Source organism: Nesoenas mayeri, assembly GCF_963082525.1.
Source record: "Nesoenas mayeri genome assembly, chromosome: 8".
NCBI classification, from domain to species: domain Eukaryota; kingdom Metazoa; phylum Chordata; class Aves; order Columbiformes; family Columbidae; genus Nesoenas; species Nesoenas mayeri.
This window is the reverse complement of record NC_137554.1, coordinates 30,438,556-30,459,184: the sequence shown is the minus strand read 5'-3', so window position 1 is coordinate 30,459,184 and position 20,629 is coordinate 30,438,556. Positions and strand designations below refer to the sequence as shown.

Genomic DNA, 20,629 nt, shown 5'->3' with positions numbered 1-20,629 from the left:
ATCACCGCAGCTCCACTTGCCTAGGGAATGGGGTGGGTTCACTTGCAGCCAAGGAAAGGTGAGACATGACCTTCCCCTCAGTAGTGCTTAGGCAATGGTGCTTGTCAAGGCCTCTGCTCCCCTTCAGAAATGCCCTTTTCGTGTTTTTTCAGGGCCAGGAGGAGGATTTTGTTAGCTGGTTTGTCCTACTGCTGGCCTGAGAAGGTCCACCTGCTGTGGGACACCGCGCCAGTTGGTTACAACTGCCCACTGCCAACAAGGATTCATTTGATCATTGTTGCCACAGGGCTCACGCTAAAACTATGTAAGAAAAAAGAAGTCCACTTAGATTTATTGAGCTTAAGTATCATAAGACGGCACAGAAGAGGAACGCCCTGCTCTGAGCATGCTGGGAGGATGGACCAGGGGGACCATTTCCCAGTGTCGTGCTGGGAGGGGGTGCTGGAACTGCCCCACCTTGAGTGCACCAAGCATATCACTCTTTTACTGGTTCCCCTCCTTCCCTATGTATGAGGGGGAGGGCAATTCCCTGAAAAAAAGAGACCAAACCATTCCCCTCAGGGCCATGCCATGGTTCCCTGGACATTGCTGAACAATGGAGCGTTGGCGCTGGGAGTGAGAGGCAGATGCGGTCAGGAGGCCATGGGGTGGGGAGAGAGATGAAGACATGGACTCAGAGAGAGAGAAACAAGAGTGATGAAGAGCTGTGGGCAGGTGGGACACGAGGGCTGTCTCGCTGCGAGGCCTCTGGCGCTTAGCCGGAGGCGTTGATGTAGAGCTGGCTCTTGAGGATGTAGTCGATGACGGGCTGACAGAGGTAATCCACGACGTGTCCGTCCCCATGCTGCAGGGCCAGTCTGGGGGTGTGGAAGGAAAGAAGGGGTCAGAGCCCACTTGGGGGGTTGGGTGGCACCTTGGTGTCCACACAAATGGAGAGGCTGGCTTGGGGGCACCCATCTCCCCACCTCATAGCAGAAGTCACCCACCTGCTTTTGGTGGAGCTGACAACTGACATGGGGTGGTTTGAGTCATCCTTCACCACCAGGATGTTGTTCTGCAGGGGAAGGAAGAAGAGAGGAATGAAGGGATGGCCTGAAAGCAGGTGTCTGTCCCTCCAGCCCTGCTGTCCTTTGGGGGCTGCTGTGTGGTGGCCCCATTGCTTATCCCACCTAGCAGCTCAAAGCATCTGGCCTCGAGACTTTCTGTGTCCTGTGGCAGAAGTAGGTAAAGAGAGGATGGGGGGGTCCTCTCACACCCTTCCCCAGCCACACACGCATCCACTTACTTTGTACTTGCGGAGTATGGAGGAGTGGTTCATGATCCGGTCAGGGTCTGCTCCATCTCGGGGCACCACCACGATCCCGAACTCCCCCACGATCACCTCCATCTAGGAGCAACCCAAAGTGAGGAGAGCTTTCATAACAGTCCCACGCAGGACCTGCCACCATCTGCCAACCCCTCCCCATGCCGTGAAAGCCAGGCCATGGTCTGGATGGACATACAAAGTGAATTTGAGGCTATCTGGACAGTCTTTGGCAGAAACTTGGATTTATCAAGGAGTGGTGAGCGGTCTGCAGTGGATGAAATAAGAAGAGGGTTAAATCCTATGAACAGATGTTGAGGCTAAGGAGGGCTTGTCATAGTAGAAAGATTGTCTGAGGAGGACATGACCTCTGCCTCGCTGAAGGCTTTAGGAGCAGGATGGATGTGTTTGTCCTGACAGAGGTCTTCTAGGGTTGTTCTGCCCTGAGCAGAGAAAAAACGAGTTTGCGCCAAGGCTGGTGGCCAAGTTTCTCACTGCATGGGTATGGCTCCCACTGCCTTACCCATCTCAGGACAATCCAGGCTCATTCAAAAGAGCTCTGGGTCAGCAAATTTTAATATGCAAAAGCTGTAGATTTGGCTGTGTGTTTAATTTCTAATGTCAAGCCAACTTCTGCAAACCTATTTCCTACCGCCACACCTCACTCTGCTGGGACTTGCATCTACTTGAAGTTGGCTCCTTCCAAGGGACGAGGAGTGGGAGCAGAGCCTTTGGAAATCCCTTGGGACAAGCTTACCTGTACTTGGGGTGATGTTCTCTGTGTGAGAGGGAGCAGGGCTTGGGGCTGTGGAAGGGGCAGCTGGGCAGGGTTGGTGACTTGGGTGCAGAAGGCCCCATCCCTCAGGCTGCCCATGTGTAGGGGAGGTGAGGGTTGGGATGGAAGAGGAGGTGGGGATGGTGGCCACAACTCCCGCCATCCTGAGGGACCTTAGCAGCTCACAGGAGTGCTGGGTGTGGGGAGCAGAGGAGGAGGAGGAGGAAGTGAGCCTGGGGAAGAGGAGCACAGAGGCACCCAGCAGTGGTGACTCACATCTGCCTCGTTCCAGAGACCAGGGATGCAGAAGGACTCCAGCAGGTCGCTGCCGCAGAGCAGTAAGATGCGAAGCTCTGAAGAAAAGAAGCAGAGAATCTGAGAGGTGGGAGCAATGGTGAGCACCTCCCATTGCCATCCCACTGTGTTGCTTATGGGGATTCTCTTCCACATAGACCTCCTCTGTCAAAACAAGTCTCACTAAAGATCCTTTGGTCCTTCTCACATCTCTGTTGGTACCAAACATTAAATCACCTCTACCTTATTTTATTTCAGCTCCTCTCCTATGCTGCTGCACTTGCTATGGCTGCACTCCAGACCTGGAGGCGGGGTATACCAGGGGAAGGAAGTAATTTCTCCATGCTATAGAATCATAGAACAGTTTGGGTTGAAGGGACCTTCAAAGCTCCGCCAGTGCCACCCCTGCAATGAGCAGGGACATCTTTACCAGCTCAGGTTGCTCAGAGCCCTGTCCAGCCTGGCCTGGGATGTCTCCAGGGATGGTTCATCCACCACCTCTCTGGGAAACATGGGACAGGACCTCACCACCCTCAGTGTGAAAAAATTTTCTACTTTGGCTGCTTAGGCTGCCAAAATCCCTCCTGCTGCTGAGTGAAAAGCTTGTTGGGGCCATGGACAAAGTGAGGATGTGGGTGATCTCACTGCCAGAGGGAAGGTTTCATGGCACTTGGCCTCAAGTTGCACCAGGGGAAGTATAGGTTGGACATTAGGAACAATTTCTTCCTGGAAAGAACTGTTGGGCATTGGAACAGGATGGCCAGGGCAGTGATGGAGTCACCATCACTGGAGGGGTTGAACAGATGCGGAGATGAGGTTCTTAAGGATGTGGGGTAGTGCCAGGGTTGGGTTAAGGTTGAACTTGCTGATCTTGAGGGTCCCTTCCAACCAAAATGATCCTGTGATTCTATGGGGTGACTTTCAAAGCACGATGCCACAGTGGGTCTGTGCCAGCGCTGGGAGCTGGGTCTCAGTGGCATGGTCAGTTTGGGCTGCTTTTCTGCCCTCAGGAATAGGCTCTGGACAGTTTAGTGCTGCTCTGGTTTTACCCCTGAGAGCTGGCACTGGGACAGGATGAAGCTCCAGCATCCTTCTCTCCCTGCCAGATCTGTTGTGCAACCTCTCCTGAGCCTGTAGTGCCAGCCCAGAGGAGCCAGAGGGAGGTGGATGTGTACTCACCGATCTCCTCGTACCTCATCACCGTCCCCAAGTTGGCGTTCTCATCTGCGGGAGGGAAGCACAAGAGAGTTGCTGGTGCCCAACCTGGCAGGAAGGCTGGAGGATGGTGTTGAAGCCAAGGCAATGCTGGAGCTTTCCTCTACCTACCCACAAAGGTGAAGCGCTCCATGGGTGGACGAACGCAGCAAATCCGGCTCAGGCTTTCTCCCACCTTCCCCAGAATTTTTGCTAAAGGTGAAGAAGAAAAATTAACCAGAGACAATGATGCCCTGGCAGACTGACCCCTATGAACACTCTAGACACCCTGATCCTGCAAGATGCTCCTGTGCCCACGGGTGGGAACCGCTCTCAGCATCTCCCCATCTTTTGTGTTCTTAACTCCTGAGTGCTATGCTGTGCCCTGAAGAGAGCGGCCGGATAGCTAAAATCACTAAAAAAACTATCATGAGATGTTTGTTTTTATGGGATTTAAGTAATCCTCCCTCTTCTGCCCAGCTAATACCTCCATGTCCTACATCCCATTGGCTCATGGGGGATCCAGCAGTGTCACCTCTCCTGCCAGCTTGTCCTTTGCATGCACCCCACAGGTACCAGGTAGCCTTTCTCTTGGCTGCTCTCACTGCCTGAATATCATCCAGCTGAAGACCAGGGAGATTTCACAGACGTTTAAAGATGTTCTGGGCTGCCCTTGTTGTGCTGGGTGCTAACCAGTTCCTCCATTGCATTCCACCCGGGCTCAGGGCATGGAGCCCAATAAACCGACCTGACCCAAAATTAAGGTGATGGAGCACTGTTCCTAACACTTGGCAGCCCTGTCTGGGAGGTGAGGAGTGGGTGGCCATTCCCTCCTTACATAACCTGCTGCCACCTGCCTGCGGTGGGCTTGTTGGAGACGTTGTTGTTTTGGTAGATGGTCTGCGAGGACTCGTTCTGCGGCTGGCCGATCACAGGGGTGATGGAGGGGGTATTGACATTGGAGAGGATGCAGCCGGTCACTCTCTGCAATGAGGGAGAGATGTAGCTGGAACAGGTCCTTCATCCCAGCTGCCTCCCAAAACCCAACCCCTGTATCGAGCCCTCATACCCCAGGCTGAAGGTCGTCTCCAGTAACAGAAACACAACAATCCCTGGATGCACTACATGTCCTGCTACTTCTGTGCCTCCTTTTTGGGTTGCCCATGAGCTTTTGTGTTTTCTATCCTTGGTTTGCTTGCTATATCCACGTGATGGCAGCAGTCCTTCCCTCCCTGTCTCTACAGTCACTGAGGGGAGTCACCTCCTGTCTCATCTCTCAGGCCTGCCTGGGCTTTGGAGGGACTCTTCACCCTGGGTTTTTTTGCTCCCCACCTGCTGAATTTCACACCTCGCTGAGTCTGTCCCAGCCATATTTTGGTGTTTGATGCCCATGTGCTGCTGCAAAAGCAGCCCTGCTCCCTCGCTCTCCCCACACCCCAGCCAGGGCTGCCTCACCTTCATCAGGTCCCGGTGGTGCTCCAGCACGCTGCAGGTGGTCTGCCAGGTGTCCTGGTAGCACTCCCAGGGATCCACCCTGCGGGGAGCACAGCAAGGCAACAGTGTTCACTGATGACCTGCCTGGACCTCTTGCCATGCGAACTGCTCCCCACTGGGCCATCCAGCAGCACCGTGAGTAGCCACCATCACCCCATGAACTATGTCTTCCTCCAGCCCTTCCACCCAGCTGTCCCAAACAGCCCTGGGGACCTGAGTGTGTGCCTGGACACCATTCCACTCTTAGTATCCAACTAATGAGGTTTATTTGGCTTGGTTGTAATTATATGTGTTACAACCCTGTTTCCCGAGATGTTCCTGGTCCCACCTCATCCGTCAGATGCCATGTGGCAAGGCTGGGAAGAGGAGTCAGCGGGCTGGTGCTGCAGGTGTAGCAAAGGTGCCAGGGCACAAGGCTGGGGTGGGCTGGGTGACTTTGGGCCTCACTTAGACATCACTGACTCAACAAGTGGCTTGTGAGACCCCCCACCCAAAGCCAAAGGGCCTCCTTGAAGGATGATGTAACACTCCTGATCAGTCCTCTGCTGAACTAGGAGAGGAAGGCCTCCGATTTTTAATCAAGCTTGGCCTGGGAGAGGAGAAAATCCATCCTGGATCTCTAGCAGCCGGTGGCATCTCCACTTTGCATGCAGGACTTTGCCCTCACGGTGCCAGGGAAGGGGCAAGGGCTGCCAGGGCCGCCGGTGCTGTGGTAGGTACGAGCTCTGCCCCTCACCTGATCCAGTCGGAGGACTGAACGGCCAGTTGGCACATGGTCAGGCGGTGCCGGCTTGAGACCAGACCCTGCAAGAGAGAGTGATGGGGGAACGGTTATGGGATGCAAGCAGGGTGCCCTGGCCAGCCTGGGCTTGCAACCCTTCCTGGGGCAGAGCATCAGGCTCGCTCAGATGAGACAAGCCAGAAGGATTTGTTCCTGATCACAAACATTTATTTAAGCCCCTGCTGGCTGGAGAGGAAGAATCCCAGCCTTGCTTCAATCCCAGCTACAAACCAGTCAGTGAGGTCTGCTCAGCACCACTACTCTCAGCCCTGAGCTGGTGGGGCCAGACCCAGTGATAGTGGTTTCTGATGAAATTCCTCCAGTTTTCAGGAGAGGAGAAAACTCTCTCCTATCCTAATCTGGATTTTTCCCAACCCAGAAAGTGCTTTTAAAGGTCCCTGTTTGCAGTGTTGCCAGCCCCACAAAAAATTGTCTTTGAAATGGTTCAAACAAAAAACCCAACCCAACAAGATGACCACTACTGTTTTGAGAGAGAACACTTGTCCTTTTTGTCTAGTACTTCAGCTGGTTGTAGGGTCTCACTGCAGTTTTTATCTAAAGAGTGAGAGGTTTCATCCTCTCCCTCCTCTCGGAGGCTTTCCCATGGTCAGGAGCTGCCCTGGGCAGAAGAGGTCCATAAAGGATCATAGATGCATGCAGCACTTCCCAGTGCTCCTGCCTGGCTTCAGAGATACCACACACACAGGAGAAAGAAAGGGAAATGAGGACAACCCACCGTCTTCCCATAGGAGTCATGCACGGGTGAGACAATGCCACCGATGACAATGAAGCGTCCAGTCTTGTGCAGGTAGTCCCGGGCTCGCTCTGAAGGAGGAGGACAAGGAAAAGGGTGCAGGGGGATTCAGCTGGACCCATCAACCCCACTATCACCCACCGGCTTTGTCCAGCACCCATTGAGCAGCTCATCATTGCGTAGATGAGGTTCTCAGGGACATGGTTTAGTGCCAGTGCTGGGTTAACAGTTGGACTTGATGATCTTGAGGGTCTCTTCTAACCAAAATGATTTCATGATTCTATCCCAGTGCAGGAAGTGCTGGGTGGGGAAGGCAACTAAGGGCAGGACTGGATGCATCCTGACTGCCCATCTCATCCTTGGTGATGCTAAGCATGGACCTTCCTGGGGACCTCCAGACCTCGCAAGAAAGACAATTTGGTGGGGAGAGGGCAGGTCTTTGGCAAAAGCTAAATCACCTTCAGACCCCAGATCACCTTCAACCACCTCACCAGGGTTCTTCTGGTAGTCCTGGAACAGCCAGACAGAGCTCGTGAGGTGATGCATGAAGCTGTTCATTCCCTGCCTGCAGACAAATTCTTTCCTTTTGATTTTTCATTGTTAGCAAACTATGTGCACCCCTTCTCTCCTCGTAACTTCTCCCTTCCTCACCTGCTCCGGTTTGCAGCTGTCTACCAGCCAAAAATTCCCTTAGCAGCTAAAAGGTGACCAGTGGCTCTCCTGACATGGACCATCCCTTCTGACAAGGGCTCCTGGCCTATTTGTTGTTGTTGAGCTCAGCTTCTGTCATAGTTTCCCTGCCCATTTCTTGCCTGTTGAATACCTGTGATGTCCAGAGACTGCCCTGGACCCCAGAAAACACCCTCAGGTATTTTTATTTTCTATGAGCACTTTATAGCCTGCAACACCAACACAAGGATGTTGGGTCTGAAAAGAAAAGCTCATTTCTTTTCCGGTGTAAATGGTCCTTAATGCCCCAGCCAGCCTTGCATGGCTTTTAAATGTTGTAACATAAATAAGCTACCGGTGATGGACCCTGCCAAGATGTGCATTAGCCCACCGGCAGCGTGCTCGTGCGGTGGAGAGCTCTCATCTGCGGCTCTGTGTCCCCCAGCACAGCCCTGCTGTGACAGCTGGTGACACCTTAACCTTGCCATGGTGGGGATGGAAGGGACAGGGGTGGCATTTGAACCCTTCCCAAGTGCTGGTGACACCTGTCCTGGTTTTGTTAAAAACAAGTTTCTCTTTTAGTGATTTTGCCTGTCAGCTGAAGTCTTCATATTAGCTGCATTTTTCTGGAGAACCAGACACATGTTTTGGTAAACATAGCAATGGAATGCAAACTTATTGATAAGCATGGATGGACATCTCGCGAGAGGGGCAAGAAACCAGTGACCAAGAAACTGACCAACTGTGTATAACATTCCATTCACGTGAATACTTCATATAAAGGTGGGAGATCACGAGGATCTCGGCCCTTTTCCCCTTTGCCTTTCCCTTTTCCCTTCTGCTTATGGCCGACATTAGGAGAGGACCTTGCTAGTCGTCCCTGCAAACTGAGGCCTAGTGACAGACTGAATCCAGCTCCGGTTGGCTGCAGAGTCCAGTCCAGGACTTCGGTTGCCGGCTCTGCAGTTGCTGAGACTTTCAAGATTGGTTTTGTATATTTTGTATTATTTTCTCTATTCTTATTAGCAGCATTAGTAAAACATCTTTAATTTTTTCCAACTCTCTTCTCTCTGTCCTTCTTTCCCTCCCGATCGCCTGTCCTTAGTGGGAAGAGGGGAGAGGAAGTTAACAATACATCTGCCAGGGTTTTATTGTCACCCCGCACTCTAACCCTCGACACACCTCAGCCTTGCTCACTGCCCCTGCAAATGCACTTCAGATGTTTTCTGGCTGCCCTGCTTTCCTGTGAGCTGATGGTGGCGAAAGACTGGCCAGAGGATACACTCCAGGGCAGCAAAAATTGTAAGTGATGATTTTTGTCCCAATTGCATAAAAATAGTGTCCTGCTTCCCCAATAGGAAATCAATGCTTATTTATGAGATGTTTCTTTTTGGTGGGTCTCACTGAATATATTTAATCGCATCATTTTGGCTCATCTGGCACTGCTCTATCACCTAAACTTACGTTAATGAAATCAAATATTCCTCACATTCAATTTTTCAAGGTGTAATTTCAAATAGCATTTGCTTTGACTTTGTGCACGGTTAATCCGCTTCCTTTTTCCTTTGTTGTTGTTGGTTTTTGGTGTTGTTGTTGTTTCTTGGTTTTTGTTTTTTTTTAATGGAGGAATACCACTGAGTGACTGTGATTTACGCCCTTCTCCCCGCCGGGGGATGGAAGGTGCAGCCTGCTCTGTGCCAACCCTCTGAAAACACACACGAGACACCAAGGAGGTGAGAAAGGTTTGCACAACATTAATCGCTCCTCCCCAAGATCTGGGGCAGGGGAGGCTGCACAGCCACGAGTGAGGGAGAAGGCAAAACCATTTTCCTGGGTGCCTCATTCTCCTTTCAAGCAATTTGGCCTCCAACATCCTCGGATGGGAAGCGAGACGTGGCTATGAGGTGCTGAGGGCAAGGCAGGAGCTTTCCCGCTGTCTGAAATACCTTCTCCTGCAGGGGAGAGTGACCTAGATAAGCCAGCACAGTTTGGTTTATTATTGAGCTAGCAGCACTTGCAGGACCTAAATGTTGCTTCCTGCCCTGAGCCCAGCTCAGGAAAGGAGCCAACAGTTGTTTCTTGTCTAGTTGAGTGATGTGCGTGTATATATATATTTTAAAAAATAGAGATATAACTCCGAATGCCAAACCAGTGATGTATTCATCAGAAGTGTAGTCATCTCAGAGCCCAGCTCTTCTCTCCCACCAGCCCCAGCACCACTTTCTCTGTCCCACCTCATGTCATCACCTCCATTTCCTTGACTTCACACAGGGACAAAACAACTTTTCTACTAGAAGAACAAGCCCTAATTGTGCTTCAAGACAAGTTTCTCTTTAGGGAAGAAGCAGGCGGAGGAGGCAGAGTGTGGTTCTTTGTTGTGGGATTGACCCTTCCCAAGGCAAGCCTAGGGAGATCCCAGTGTATCCTGCCTTGAGCTCTGTGCCCCTTTGGTGATCTCAGTCAGATTCCCAGGAGACTTTTGGTTGGTAAAACTATCTCATTTAACCCCCTAATGTTTAATGATTTTTCATCTCCAAGCTAATTGCTCGGTTATGTTTTTTACCCTGCACCCCATTAGCTGCTTCCAGGCACTGTAGAAGTAAGAAATTTGGAAGGGACTTCCATGCTACACATCTTCAGTCTTTGCTGCACATTTGTTTTGATGTTTTTTTCAGAGGCACAAAAAAGCATTGGCCACTAAGTACCTGAAAACTCCTGGAGGCTACGGAAGACCCCAGAGAAACATTGCTGCTGGTCCCCCCACCTCCCAGCCCACCCAGGCACCCCACTGGTGTCCAGCTCTGATAGCCACCCAACTGATGACTAATGAAACTCGTGTTATCACCATCTGTTGACCACTTCATAGCAGAAAAGTGAAATTAGAAGTTTAAAGCAAACAAGTAGCAAAAGGTTGAAGACTGAATCGCCATGAGCTGACCTAGAAATAGCAGAGCATTTGCTGGAGAGCTAATGAGATGGAGCCTGGATGAGGGACCTAGCTGGGCCCAGGTGACCTGGGTTTCTTAGATGAAGCTGTAGAGGAACAGCCTATTTGATGTGATTGAAACAAACTTAAATTGAAAGCATCCTATTTTTCCCTCTATTTTTTTCAGAACTGGAGTATTCCAAGTGGCAACGAGTGTGAGGAGGTCCACAGGAGCCCGGGAGGAAACTCTGGATCTGAGAGCTTGAGAAGAAGCATCTGAGGAAGAGCCTGGCAAAGCAACCCAGGCTAAAGAGCTTTTTTTCCCCCCCCTGGAGCATCCCACCTGCTGTGGTGGAGCGGGTAATGCCCATCAGATGAGCAACATGAGGACAAGTATGGGGAGATGCTGCGTGAGTTGAAGCAGCCACCAGCTCCTCCAGGTAGGGCCTGGACCTACTTTTATGTCACTCTCACCACTTCTAAGGAGAAGTGATGTAATTTATTGCCCAGAGATCTCCATCCTGGTATCACAGGAAGAGCAGGAACATGCTCAGCAGCTTTCTGGGTCTCACCTGAAGGATGGACCAAGGCAGACCACCCTCCACCTGGTATTTAACACCCAGAGCTTGAGGCAGCCTCTGACCTGGTCAAAGCAACTCTTAGCAGATAAAAAGGGGTGAAGAAGATGACTTTGTGTAAAGAAGGATGTTTTGTTGAGCTCCCTGCTGCAGGACCGCACCAAAACACCTTGCTGGGAAACCCTCGGAGAAGGATTAAGCATCTCTAGGTAAGGTGAGTGTCTGTATACACAGTATTGAAAAGTGAGAGGTGGTAGAACTTTCCCTGGCTGGTGTATTAACTGGCTGACCCAAAAGTCAGCAAGGGCTGTGCATGCTGTAATGTGGTGCATGGTGGAGAGGAGAGACTGTTTCTTTTCCAATACAGTATTTTTCTCATTTTTTAGAGAGAAATGTACCAAAACGCACATTTGCCAGCACTTGGTGTAAAACGTCCCCCTGAGCACCAGGATTTATTTAAGTACAAACCAGGTTAGGGGACATCAATGCTGCTGAACCAGGCAGAAAGCAGTCGGAGCAATTTCAGCTGGAATCCATCTCTCCTATAGGGTTTTTGAGACTGAGCAGCTCTCCAGCTGGTGTAAAGCGATGTAAATACGTTGCCTGCAGTAAAGTGACATCAATTTGTGGTGCGAATCTGGCTCAGAGCTGGTATTCTGTGGCTGTATGAGTATAAATATCAGGAGCAAAAATAAACTGTTTGGCAAGCAAAGGGGAGGGTGTTCCAGATAGTCATGACTGCTCTGTTTTGAAATGATTTTTCTTGCCCTGGGCCTACAGATATAGTCAAACAGCACAAGGGTAGCAGTGAAAGGAACCTGGTGAATATTTTCATTATCCTGCTATGGTCTTATTTTGCTTCCACCAGGGTGGGGGTGGCACGGCCAAAGTAGGACACGCACCTCCATGTTTGTCCCTGGGGAGGTCCCAGTCCTTATCTTAACCAGCCACAGGTTGGGAAATCAGTGTCACCCAGTGCCTTTTGTTTAAGAAAAAAATGGAGGAAAAAGATCTAAAATAAACAAACAAACCACAACAGATTTCTCCACTTGTTTTCCACTGCCCTAATTTCCCTGTGCAAGTGCTCTGTTTTCATTTCCAAGCTGTTGTAGCACATCAAAGGCAGCAGTTTGTACCCATGGGCACAGGCTGATGCATGGCAGGATTAGAACCCTACTAGGAGCTGAGGATTTATGGTCCCCAAATCCCCCTGCAGCATTTGCCTGGCGGCTTTTTGCTGGTCTTGGGTTGCCTCAATGTGGGGCTCAGCCCTACACCATGACTCTGACCCCCTGCTTGTCTTTGGTGGCAAAGTGTCTGGAAATGCTGATCCTGGCAGGGGTCTGTGTTGGCCGAACGGGGACTGTGTGGGCAGAAAACGTCCCACCTACAGAGATTCAGAAAGGTCAGGGGGACACTGGTGACAACATGGGGCAGAGGAGGCAGCCGAGGGAGGACTTCACCCTCGTGGTGCCACAAAAGGGATGTCACGTTCCCATTAACACAGCTGCACAGCTTAGTGAAACCCTCTACTCTTTGCTGATATATTTTCAAGACCCCTTTTCCCCCCAAAGAAGCTTTGACGCTGGCTTTTTGCAAAGCAAAGGCACCAGAAGCAAAGCCACAAGCCATGCCTTCCAGCATCCCCAACCCAGCTCATGAGTCTTGCTGGGAAAACTGGATTTTCCTTCCTTCCCTTACGAATAAGCCCCAGCAAAATGGGGTCTCCTTAGGGAAGGGGCTGTTGGGTTTTCAGTGAAAGTAGAAACCTTGGTGGAGCAGAGGCTGAGCAAATCCTTCCTAGCCTGGCTCAGGGCTCTCTACCCATCCCGTGGGGAGCTCCTCTGCATTTGTCTCCTTCTGCACTGGCTCCAAACCAGACGTATCCCAGTTAATCTCCTCCTGGGGGAAGCTCTATAGTGGCTCTTGAAAATACGTATTTCGAAAGGCTATAGGTTTTTCTGTTACCAAAATATGGATTTAGCAGTTTTCTGTGGGTGTGAACTTTACTAAGCTCGAGCTTACTAAAGTAAACTAGTTGATTCTGGAGGAGGAGAGAGATAAAGCGTGCTCCTGAATTATACTGCCTTCTCCAGGTGTGATGCACACCTTCAACACAAGCAAGCAATGCTGCTTTGGGGAGATGAGAGCTGTGCTTGGCCCTGTTTTGTTTCCAGAGCTGTGATGGGCACTGCAGACTTTTCCCAGCTTTCTCCATGCAGGCGCATCCCAATAAATCCAGCCCTGTTTGGTTGGGCACTGGTGGCACCATGAAAGCAACTGCAGTGCTCGTCTCAAAGTCCAGAGCTACCCTGGCTTTATCTCCATCTTAGGCTGACTTTTCTGTCTTGGAGGTTGTCGGGTCTTTCCACAGGTGCTTTAGGCTAGGGTTAAGGTTAGGATTAGAGCTTGAGGTGGGATTACCTGTGCTGCACATTCTATGCCACTGGACTGTTTCTGTTTGCCCCTTGTCTTCTGGCCACAAGTGGTGGGACATGGCCTTGGACCTGTCTCTGATCAATCTCTGTGCCTTCTTCCTTATTTCTGTGGACCCTTCTCAGCCCCCCTGCTTTGCTGCCAGAAAGTATTTCGGAGGCCAGGACATGCAGGGGTGAGGGTATCTATTTTGGGCCAGCTGATGCACAAAGATCAGCCTCATCACCAGCCGCTCCTACCCGCATTCCCCATGACCATGGTACCCGGCACAAACCTGCAGCAGCCCGGCAGGGAAAGCTGAGACACAAGTCCCCCCGCATTGCATCCACAGGGAGAGATTAAGTGACATGCCCAAGGTCGCATGAGAGATGTGGGCTGCCACTGCTGGGGTTTAGCATTCGGCTAATTGATACCCTTGATATTGCACGAGCTGCTATTAAAAAGTATCAGAGAAGATGATGCAGGAGCTGCGAGCATCTTAGCAAGCATGAAGGGTTTTTAAATAGAAGCAGAGCCCCTGTTTCTTTTTTGAATGAGGTCGTAGGACTGGATTTGTCACTGCTAGGTTTGTTTATGGTTGGTGGAAGTAAGAGAATGTACGTGGCACATTTTGGGAGGTGGCATTGTCATGGAGACAATGTAATGTCTCACAGACCGTAATAAATGCTGCTAAATATTTAAAAGCTTATAAATATTTTAAAAGAATCCCTGAGTAGTTATTGATGGAGTTTAATACGGTGCTTGGGAAAACTCCTCCTCTCAGTGGGTCATAAAGAGGAGACAAGATGCTTGAGATGCAGGAAGCTGGCAATAAAGGACATGAAAAAACAGTCTGTATGGGGTGCAGTGATGGGAACGTGACTTTAACTGATATATAATGGCACCCAAAAGCACTATGGCTGCAGTCCTCTGGTGCTGCTTGGTCCTCCTGGCACAGCATCCCAGAAACTGCAGTTTCGGAATGTTTTGGGCGAATGCTGGGAGTGGAGGTGTCGGTGACACCCCTGTGGCACAAGGCTGGGCTGACCAGTTTCACTGCTCTGAGCTGGGAGCACTTGGTTGGGCAAGTAACAAGTGATACGATGAGAGGAAAGAGCCTCAAGTTGCATCAGGGGAGGTTTAGATTGGATATGGGGAGCAATTTCTTCCTGGAAAGGGCTGTCAGGCGTTGGAACAGGCTGCCCAGGGCAGTGGTGGAGTCACCATCCCTGAAGGGCTGAACAGATGGAGATGAGGTTCTCAGGGATGTGGGTTAGTGCCAGGGTTGGGTTAATGGTTGGACTTGATAATCTTAAAGGTCTTTTGCAACCAAAATGATTCTATGATTCTATGTCTTGCCCTCCCAGACCCTTTCTACCTGTGAAAGATTTTGGCTGTTTGCTGTGAGTTCAGCAGCCTGGCTGTCAGCAGAAGCTCCCCATGGCATTGCAAAAGCCTGGCCAGAATTAACTTTAAAAGCTGCTGAGAGGTGGCATGGATGCTGTGACTCCTTGCATCCGATAAATCAGAGATGAGATGGAAACACATGGCAGACTTGCAGAGGCCTCAACTTATTACTCGTGTTGTAGATGGCAAAGGCAAAGACTCTCTCGAGCTCCTTAGGAGCTTTTGTGAGATGGGCAGGGGGGGTTGGAATTTTAATTCTGATCATTTGCAGATATATTTGCTTTTAAGCAAAAGGGCAAAGTGCAAGCTGGCATCCCGCTCATCCTCACGGCTCTGTACCAGGCAGCGATGCTCTTATTAAGCTGTCCTGCAGTTTAGTCATCTCAATATACTAAAAAAAAAGTTGTTATTGAAATTCAGGATATTAAAACAACACACCAGAAACTAAAGCCTCAGCTCCTGCCTGTCCCTCCCTCTTTACTCGCAAAATTTCATCTCTTCAACTCAAAACCACCTTCAGATGATGCAGCAGAGCTCAGTGCTGCTCCTCTGGAAATGCAGCCTTGAATCACCAAAGAGCAGCCTGCTGGGATTTTTAATTGCTCAAATTTTCTTACAAAGCCATACAGTGGAGAATTTTACTTCTGATGGCAGAGTCCTCTTTCATTGTTTTCCATCAGAAATGTTTTTTACCCAGCTGTTGATTGGGATACAGATTCTCTTCAAGTAGCAGATGCTCGTAGGACATAGGGACCATTTAATTCTAATCAGGAAAAAAAGGGTGAGGAAAGGAAAGATGTTGGAGACTTGCTGAATTTCAGGATTCACCCTATTACGAGCTACATTTTTTTTTTGCATGAGTCCAGGTCTCAGCACTGTTTGAAATTAAGTGCATGGGAAACGCTGCGCCTAAAGAGTTTCAAACATTGAAGGTACCAAGACTCCCTATGGGGACGGCACATCTGAGCAACACGGGGTGTTTCAAAAAGATGGATCCAATTCAAAATCATTACATATTTGAAATCGTGTCCATCTTTTTGAAACACCCTGTAATACGCAAGCCCCTTCTGCGTGAATGGACCTGGAGCAATCCCTCACTCCATAAACCACCACGCAGGAGATGAGACAGTCGGGATACAGGTAGAGGCTACAGATTTGATTCGAATCACCTATTTGCTATCTAAGGCTTGGTAGTGCCAAAAAAATCAGTGTAACAAAAAGCCAGATGCCTCTAATGGAGTGAAATAACAGCATCCCAACCCCTTCCTTGGGGGTCACCCACCTCTGAGCATCCCCACCACATTGCTGGACCTCACGGGCACCGTGTGACCATGAGAGGGGAAGGACAGTGTGAAAGTGTCCTCTGCAAGGGCAGGGACATCCCCAATAAAGCTCTGCTGATCAAATGCTAACAAGCAGAGGTGGAAGGGGGACAGAAACGTGTCAGCAAGGGTTGGGTTTAATGGGTGACCCAAGCCTCGGAGATGAAGCTGTGTCAGGCTGCTCTTAGATCTGGGCAGAAATAAAACTGTGTTTGGCGAGCAAGGCTGTTTACTTGAAGCCAGAAGTTCGCATGTGAGAGGATGGGTTTTGAGGAATTTCAGGACCTTAAAAAGGCAAGAAAAAAAATGCCTACCCTGCCAAAATGGGGAATGGGAATTTACAGAGAGGCCTTTCTTCTACAATTGAAGAAAAACAAGTAAAAAGAAAACAGAAGAAAAAAAAAATCAATATCAAAACACTGCATTTTGATCAACCTGATACCACTGCCCCCCACCAAATCCCTCATGCTTCTGTTTGCAGAAATCATCAGAATAAGCCTTCAGTTCTCACGTATCTGTGTGATGGTACAAGCGCTTTTCCCCGCAGAGCTAAGAAAAACCTCGCTCAGCATCTTCCCTCCGACTGGCAGCTTGTTGGCTCCCTCTTCAACCCTGAACCACCACGAGGGAGAACCACACAAGCCTTGGAGCCTCTGACCTTGCATGGTGATGACTTTAATCCCAGGATTTTACTCAAGACCACCATGGCTTTTTGATCGAAAAATACACTTTCTACCTTCCTCTGCAGGGCTGCCCAGTGGTTTTCATGCTCTGAACCTCAGGTAGGAGGAGGACACAGCTGTGCTGGGGTTTTCTGAGCTGGGACAAGGTGAGGAAATGATTTAATTGTTAAAGCAAGCACCAGCTCCTCAGCTGGAAGAGTGCCAGCATGGGCCTTGGTGCGTTAGCAGGGCTGCGCAGATTAGATTTTGCTTTTCACATTGGCTCATTGGCTTTTGTCCTTTGGGTGGCATCACTTGCACAGGAAGGAAGCAGTAGGTGACCTGCGGTGAGGCCATGATGGAGGGAGGTGTTCTTTAGGCAGTAAATCCCACTGCTGGCAGTGTTGTGCTGCTCCATGTGTCCCCACAGGTGTCAAAGCCACCAGGGGAATGTCTCAGAGGTTCCCCTTCTGAGCTGGCTGCAAGGAAGGAGGGTTAAGCATCTACCCCATGCTCAGGTCTTTGTTCTGAATCTTGTTGTTCTCAAATTTTTAAGACTTTTTTTGCATGACATCTGCTTTTCCTTCTCCCTGCCTCTTTAGGATATAAATGGATTTTCCTTTCAGGCTGAAGCCCAATGACGTTCGCAGCAAGTTTTAGAAACAACCTCTGCCCTCTTCTCTCCTATCCCTGACATTATCATCCTAATCTGTCTCCCATAGCCACATAAAGGTAGAAAATACAACTCCAATTTGTGACTCAGAACATACATACATCTCAAAGCACATCTGATACCACAAATAACTCGGAGTGTTTTCAGGGCAATGTGGGTGTTTGTCTCAACCCCTTGGTATGGATGGCTGTACAGCACTGCATCTCACCTACTTCTTAATTATATTATGTATCTTATGTGAATTATTAGTTTGCATGTATGGTATTCATTTTATATACACAGACATGAATCAGCCTCGTTTGGGGAGCCCTAGTGACCCAGTCTCTTAACTGGCAGAGGATGGAGGGAGCCCTGTTGCAGTAAGTTCAGCAGTTGTAACAAGAATCCCACCTTTCTGGAAACTCAAGGATAATGATGATACTGAGTCTTAAATCCATATGACTGGTGGAAAAAATAACCCAGTGGGAACCTCTCCCCCACTAGAAGAGATTTCCAAACAATTAACCCGTCTCCTATTCAGGCAAAAATCCTGTGGGCAAAGGTTGGCTTTTGGCCTGAATAAAACATGGCAAAATCCAGTCTGAGAGAAATGATGGTTGGCGTACAATGGTATGTCTACAGTGGCATACCAGTGCGAATGTTAGATTTTTCTTTGGCTCAGTGCCACATGTCAAATAAATTGTGTCTCTCTGCGTTAAACAAAAAAATGCCTCTATCAGTCTCATGATGCCCAAATTTCTGTCTGAAAGATAAAGTCCATCCTTTTGCACAAATTCAGCTCTTTGAAATACATTTACAGGATGGAGTACTGTTTCGATTGGATTCCTACAGCACAGAGCTAAAGGAATAATGCAGATTTTGGCTGAGATTTCCATGGCTTCACATGATATTTCTTTTGGGCTTGGGGGAGAAGTGTTTCTCAAACAAAAATGAACAGGGATTTAGAAGCTAAATTCTGTGTAGCTTCCTTGTAGAAGACTCATTTGTCCCTAGTAGGTATCTCAACTTATATTCCAATGTGCCTACAGGACATATATAGAAAATTTCCACATCAAGCCTTCCTCTTTGAGCTAAAACATGTCTTCCTGAAATGTGTCCGAGTCTTGAGCTAACAGCCTTCAGGTGACGGAGCATCAATCAAGTACCCAAGTACCTTTTCCTGCTACTTGATTAGCTTCGCTCAAAACCACACATCATATTTGCAGGTTGAAGTTGTGCGGTATCCAAAGCTGTTCGTGGCACCTCCTCAGTCTGCTGAATAAAGGAGTCCCCTTCCATCACACACCACGTATCCCTCCCCCATGCAGATACTTAAAGGCCATCATCAAATCACTCCTTAACATCTTTAAGGATGGATCTAGGCTGAGCCTCTCTAGACTCTTGCCACAAAGCCTGGTTTCCAGAGCTAACTTAATTCTAGTTACTGTTCTTCCAAAAAGGGTTTTGCTAACACTGTACATGAAAATAATACCACCTTTCTTCTGCTGCTTGATATTCCTCTGCTTATATCTGCAAAGATTACATTTGCTGCTTTATTTACAGCATCGCATAGACTTTGTATTCAGTGAGCTACAGACAATTGTTCCTCAGTCCTCGACACAGCCACTGTTTGGCAGAAGACATTTGCCTGTTGTTTATATTTGATGTGCATTCCTCCTGGCTGGACATATGACTTTGCATTTGACTTCACTGTTTGAACAAGCCCTTTTGATCAAACAGCCTGAGTCAAGAAGCACAACTGATTCATTACCATCATTAATTGCTATTCTACCTGCTTTGGGGTCACCGGCACTTTTTACTGGCAGGGATTATATATATTCTTCCAGGTCATTGATAAAGATACCGAACAGCACTGAGTAAAAAAATAATCTCATCAGGAGTCTGCTAAAAACACCCACTGTATACCAATATCTCACTAATGCTTATTTTCTAAAATCTCTATTGTTGGTGGCTTTTAGTCCACAGAATACGTGCCATGTTAATAATTTTAGAATTATTTTTCTTAATAAAAATATTATCTAGGACTAAATAATGTGGATTACAGAAATCTGTTTTATCAATAGTTGCTTCTATCAATGTCTTTGTAATTTCATTTAATTATTGTTTTTATTTTTAAGTAGTTACTCTTGTTCCTTGTTGTTTGCAATTGTTTTAACCTTAGTTAATAGGCTTTTTTTAAAGTTTCAGGTATATTGATGCCCAGGACTACATTTTGCTGTCACTTATGAAATGGAATAACAATATGATCATTTGCATCCAGAAACCCATCATTTTCTAGCCTGCTGCTAAACTCATTATGATCGACGAAAACAAGGTCTGACTCAGAAATACCCCAAGCTGCCTTCAGTTATTTTTGCACTTAGAAACTTATCTACAGCTTCTAGAAACCCCAAGGATGCTTCTTCATCTGTAGCATGAGAACTTCAGCATCTGCTCACCAGCCTCAAATCTCCTGTCAGACATCAAGGATGGTTCCTCTCTCTGTGCTCCAAGAAGGGACATTAGAGGAGCTGATTTTTCTACCCCTGTGCTTTATATGGTCTGCAGTAGACACTTCACCCTCACTCCTCCCCACCCAGGTAAGTCGCTGTTTACATAGAGATCTCCTGGCATTTCGAGCTTTACCCGAACCGTCAGTATTTATGGCACGTCAGACTGCCTTTGACAGAGACTGCCCTTCCTCCATCCCTTCCTCCCTCTTGTCTTGCCTGAACAGGCTGTAGCAGTGAATCCAGCATCCCCATCATTTGGATCATCTCACTGATGCTCGGTAATATCAGTCACCTCACATGAGCACTTCGGATTCCTTCCCACTATTATCGATCTAATGGTTGGGTACCTTAGTATTTCAATTAACTGCCCATATTTTTGTTCACTTCTGGTTTTAGCTGCTTGGCCCGGTCCCTCCCTCGCTCCCCGGTCAGAGAGGATATAGAAGTGCTGCAGCGACCGCAGGCTTGAGACCTAATGGGCAAATGTCAGCTTAGAAATAGCACTGGGAGGGACCCCCGGGGGGCTTGTGGGGGCTCCTGGCGCTATTTTAAGCCGCCGGTCTGACGAGGTGAGTGCAGAGGGGGAAGCCCGTTATCCGAAGGGAAACACAGCCCACGGCTGGGGGCCGAGGGTGGGGTTCCGCCTCCCCCCGCAGCGCCTTCAGCACCACCTGCCGCGGACAGCGCCCGCCCGGGGCCCCCGCTCCCGGGGGACCGCGGCTGCGCCCCTCGAAACGTCCTCCCTCCCCACCCCCCGCCCCCTGCAAACCCCTGCCCGGGACTGACCGAACATCTGGATGTGGCCCTTGGTGATGGGGTTGAAGCTGCCGCAGGCCAGCAGGATAACGTGGGTCTTGGTGGTCTCCGTCATGGTGGCGGCGCGGCCCTGC

At 49.1% G+C, this 20,629-nt stretch overlaps 1 protein-coding gene across 1 annotated transcript; it reads right to left on the bottom strand.

Moving 5' to 3' along the window:
• Positions 1 to 754: 754 nt before the first annotated feature.
• NMNAT2 (nicotinamide nucleotide adenylyltransferase 2) lies at positions 755 to 20,610 on the bottom strand (the record flags this gene model as incomplete). Its single annotated transcript, XM_080349271.1, has 11 exons — positions 755 to 857; positions 987 to 1,054; positions 1,286 to 1,387; positions 2,355 to 2,431; positions 3,552 to 3,596; positions 3,699 to 3,779; positions 4,424 to 4,550; positions 5,022 to 5,100; positions 5,797 to 5,864; positions 6,578 to 6,666; positions 20,526 to 20,610. The coding sequence occupies 11 exons, from the start codon at positions 20,608 to 20,610 to the stop codon at positions 755 to 757; spliced, it is 924 nt and encodes a 307-aa protein (XP_080205397.1).
• Positions 20,611 to 20,629: the final 19 nt, after the last annotated feature.